We start from the raw sequence: 5000 nt of genomic DNA on the forward strand, positions 1-5000 counted from the left end.
TGACCCAGGCTACACTGGGCCAGTGTTGCCAGATTGCGTGGTTTCTCGCCCAATTGGGCTCTTTAGGATGGCCGTCTGCGGGTAAAAATGGCACTTGGGCGGGTTTTTTTGCTATTTTTTTGGCCATAGAAATCAATAGAATTGGGCGGGATTTAGTGCTTCCAGGTGGGTTTTGAGCGTTTTTTTGGGGGGGGGCTGGAAATCATCAGTCTCATCTGGCAACCCTGCGCTGGGCTCGCTCCGCCTGATAAACCACCCCTGTCTTTGGGGTGAAATCCAGCTCCTCCAGCCTTGGAATGTGCCGAGGCCCTAATGCAAGGGATATTAACTGTACTCTCCGGGCAGATATCCAATATTAGAGTGAAGGAGGCAGGAGGGGAGGGAAAAAAAAACTGTGCAAATAAATAAAAAAACACGATGTGGACAACCCTCAATTTATAGTCATATGTTGACAAATCTCCCTTGTCAACACTCCGCCCGCCCACCTTCCCCTTTAAAAAATATGGATATATTACAGGAAATTAGCATAAAACCAAACAAGCTAACATGATGCTGGAGAAATAAATAGCTGTCCATTAACAGCGGGGGGAACGCAAATACATTTAAATGGATTCGTACCCACAATCTCCTCTCCTCTCCTCTCCACTCCACTCCCGGGCCGAGAGATTAAGTCACATTCCTGGGTGAGGCCTGGAGGCCTCGGGATCGCAGCTCACCGTGCCATGTTTACAGTAGGTAGCAAGTCTTGAGAACAGATACCCGAGGCTATGACACTGCTATGAGTCAACACAGATAACGCATGTGGACTCCATGCTTGCTATAAAACCACAGGTTTACGGAGGGTAGAGTAACATTTAGCAGACATACCTACTGCAAGACTGAATGTGTACGACTATCACTGTAATTCAAATGCGTCAGTAATTCATATGTGGAGGTGAGCCATCAGCAGGCCCGAATTAACCCACAGGCTAGATGTGGCTGCAGCCTAGGGGCCCCCACCTGCATGGTCATTTATTGTAGAATTGTGACAAGATGCCGAATTTAAGAACTGCTCTGCTGTTCAGTTTGAGTTTTCAGTCTTGCTAATCATCATTCCCGGCTTGGAACGCTGTCTAACTAATTTTATTGCGGAATCTGTCTTCTGTGGGGGCCTACAGCAACCTATAGCCCAGGGGCCCCACAAGGTCTTAATCTGGCCCTGGCCATCAGGCCGGAACTACAGGCTGTTAGTGGAGGTGGCTGCTATAAGACCTTCATTACCAGAGTGCAGCTCACATGACTGTGGATGAGAATAAAAGGCTGTCAGAGTTTTCTGTCACCCAAAGCAATTGAACTTCCTCTGTTGGAATCAGGTCTATTGTCTTTATCTTCACGGCTTCAAAACCCATATTTCATCTATGTCTGAAGTGTCGTTGTGCAAGGCATCTATACCTGCCTTGCTTCAGGCATTGTAAACAATACAGTACTTAAATGACTTATTTTTCAATGTCATGTCGAACAAAAAAAATCTGTACCAAATGTAGAGACTGCCTCTCCTGCTTCCGTCCTGCTGTGTACGCACGCGCATGAGCGTGTGTGTGTGTGTGTGTGTGTCAGGCTTGTACGAAATTGTAATAATAATACTTTCGTTTTATATAGCGCCTTTCAAAACACCCAAGGTCGCTTCACAGAGTGGTGTGTAGGAAAGTGTGAGCGTGTGTGTACTCTCAATGGGTGGTGTAGCTGAAATTCAAAGTGAAATGCATGTGTGTGTGTATGTGTGTCGTATCATGGCATTACTTTGAATTGTGTGTGCGTGCGCATGCGTTGCGTACCTGCTGCACGTCCTGTTGAAAGACGCAGAGCTGGAGGCGCTGGTGCAGGCGGACCTTGCGGTGCTGCCAGAGGCTCTCCAGGCGGCGCTGGTGGTGCAGCACCTCGTGCACCACGTCCAGGATGCAGTGCACCGCCTTGGAGTAGTTGGCCTGCGCCGTCAGGGACTCCGCATCCCCAGGGCTCAGGGGGCGCTGTAGGACGTCCAGTAGAGCCTTGCCATCCTGGCTGACCTGGAGGAGCATTGGGGACAGGGATAGAGATAGGGACAGGAAAACCTTTATTGCCGAAAGAGAAATGTTCATACATACTGTAGAACTAACACTTGAACATAAAGATGATTACATTAGTAAACATCCTGGCTGACCTGGAGGCCATGGAGGAGCATTGGGGACAGGGACAGGGACAGCAGAGATTGTTTAAGTATAGAGATATGCCATTGTAATAGGTTGCTATGGGCACCTAACATGACCAGGTTCCGGTCTGCCTAAAGGGGCGTGTCATAATGCTCCTAGCATTGAATAGAACAGTCCTTAGGTCTGCCTAAAGGGGGATCCCCCCCCCTCCCCCTTGCAATTATAGAACCCGGAAACAATGGGCCAATGGAACCTCTCTCTCTCTACTCTCTCTATTTGTAAATAAATGAAACCTTTATAGGCGAAAGAGAAATGGTCATACATACTGTAGAACTAACACTTGAACGTAAAGATGATTGTATTAGTAAATAAAGGTCTAAAAACTGCTCTCCAGTGTAGATTAGAATAAAATACTGGCAATGACAAAATAAAATAAAAATGAAATAAAAAAAATCTTATATTTGTGTTTTACAGTAAACAGTCAATAATGTGTAGCTGTAAGAATGTGTTGCAATCTGAATCTTCTGACCACTGAGGCCTTGCTGTCTTGACTGACCTGGAGGTGAGTGATGTGGATGGGGGGAGGGGGAGTGAGTATATTATAGCTGTAAGAATCCTTTGCAATGCCAGTCTTTTCACTATCTCTAAGAGGGCAGGGGGATAATCTTGAGAATCGTTTGTAATGCATCTGCTCTCTATCATCAAACTAAACCTGAAGAATTCTTCTGGGTCTTCATGCTCCAAAATGGAATCTATAACTGAGGTCTTTTGACTAACATGGATGAATGAATGGGAATCTACACTGTCACATCTCTGACCGCATGCTACTGAAACCACTGTATGGTTTGGAACACGAATGGCTGAAATCACGCCATCGAACATTCTAGAACCTTTTAATCAAACCAACCGGGAAATGATAAGACCTTGCGTCTGAACACTGTCTAGGCCTATAAATCAGCCTTTTCATTACAACTCCATTCCAACCCCCCCCAATCACCCCACCTCACCTCACCCCAGACCCAATCTGCTCTGAGCTCTGTTGCCTAAATTGGGTTTGTCCAACCTATAATCATATCTCTATGGCAAATTGCAAAATGATAGCCGTCTCAGGAATGTTTGCTTTTCTTTATCCGCAGCACAATGAGGACAAACATTGCTAAACCGTCCCCCGCCATTTATCTCAAACCAACAGCACTTATGGCCAAAGTATGCTGTTTGAAAAGAGACAGAATAACGTCCAGAATAAAAGGGAGGTTGGGTAAGAATTGTCGTATTTTCTTTCTGAAAGGTAAACCTTTGTGTAAACCTTTTTTGTGACTAAGAATCATGTTCCCGAAAAGCATGAAGTCCAGTGCTACAGATTAGTGGTGGTGGTGGTGAGCATACTTTATGGCAAACAGTGAAACCCACACGCAGGGTGCCTGTCTGTCTTGGTTTAAAGCCAGCAAGCAAAAGGGCACCTTTCATAAAACAAAGATGTTTGACTCAGACCTTCTGGTCATATGGCTCTTGAGAAAAACAAAGAAAGAAAGAAGAAATCACCACCTACTGATGTTCGTCTATTTATCTCTTGTTTGCATCTCATCCCCCAAAAACGATTTTTCTCAAATGTGAGACAGCACATTTTTAGTCCATTTCCATTTTCTCCAGCTCAAAACCACACTCCCCAACATTTCATTCCTGAAAGCACGCTGAAGAAAAGATAGAAATCTGTAGCTTTTGAGGGGAGTGCTGAAAGAGAAGAAAACACTGCACGCAATGTCACCACTCAACACTGCCAGTGACTGGACAAACAAGCTCACGGTGGTGCGTGATTGCGATATTTTGTTTACAACACATTAGTTACTGCTGACGGGTGTTTACTCGACCCCGCGTCCGTCCTAATGTTTTGCTTCATGCTCTCCCCACACCCTGATTATGATTTTGTCTCATCTCTGTCTTGTTGTGAACCGTTTGTATTGAGACTTTCTGGAGCCCTGCCATGGCAGGAAGTTTCCTTGGTTAATCAGTGTATATAAACCACCTAATATAATAGTTTTAAATATTTCAACCTCTTATATTCAAGATTATTTGAATGTTTACATGAAGCATATTTAATCGGTTTACTATAATGTTTAATGAGAATAAGTGTCCTATAAGTGCTACACCGGCGACCCGGGTTCGAGTCCGGCCAGGGTCATTTGCCGAGCCTTCCCTATCTCTCTCTCTCTCTCTCTCTCTCTCTCTCTCTCTCTCTCTCTCTCTCTCTCTCTCTCTCTCTCTCTCTCTCTCTCTCTCTCTCTCTCTCTTCCCACTCGCTTTCTGTTACCCTCTAACTGTCCTATCACAAAAATTAAAGTTAAGAGTCAAGCCCAAAAAAATCTTGAAAAAAGAGCCCAAAATCATGGACACGCTGTACAAGAAAATGACACACATTTTGCCTAAAACTTAACAAAGACGACAAGTTAATGTGTTTATATTCTTTCATTGGATTATACATATATAAATCGTATTAATTGAATTTAATTTAGTGTGTGTGTGTGTGTGTGTGTGTGTGTGTGTGTGTGTGTGTGTGTGTGTGTGTGTGTGTGTGTGTGTGTGTGTGTGTGTGTGTGTGTGTGTGTGTGTGTGTGCGTGTGTCCGTGACTCACCTCGGTGTAGGCCTGTGTGACCTGCTCGTAGAGGGTCTGGTGGTGTGTGTGTGTGTGTGTGTGTGTGTGTGTGTGTGCGCGTGTGTCCGTGACTCACCTCGGTGTAGGCCTGTGTGACCTGCTCGTAGAGGGTCTGGTGGTGGTGTATGGCCAGCTCCAGGTCCTGCATGCCCGAGGGCAGGCCCCCCTCACTGCACACCTT

General features: G+C 45.4%; 1 protein-coding gene across 1 annotated transcript in view; it reads right to left on the reverse strand.

Annotated features, from left to right (window-relative positions):
• Nucleotides 1-5000, reverse strand: part of kalrna (kalirin RhoGEF kinase a) — a 329205-nt gene that overhangs the window by 147851 nt on the left and 176354 nt on the right. Inside the window, exons 10-11 of the mRNA XM_063213586.1 lie at nt 4896-5000; nt 1815-2045 (exon numbers count right to left, since the gene is read on the reverse strand). The exon at nt 4896-5000 is cut by the window's right edge and continues 27 nt beyond it. Of these exons, the coding sequence (XP_063069656.1) occupies nt 1815-2045; nt 4896-5000 (336 nt within the window). The remainder of the gene's footprint in view (nt 1-1814; nt 2046-4895) is intronic.

This window comes from Engraulis encrasicolus, chromosome 13, assembly GCF_034702125.1.
Source record: "Engraulis encrasicolus isolate BLACKSEA-1 chromosome 13, IST_EnEncr_1.0, whole genome shotgun sequence".
Lineage (NCBI taxonomy): Eukaryota > Metazoa > Chordata > Actinopteri > Clupeiformes > Engraulidae > Engraulis > Engraulis encrasicolus.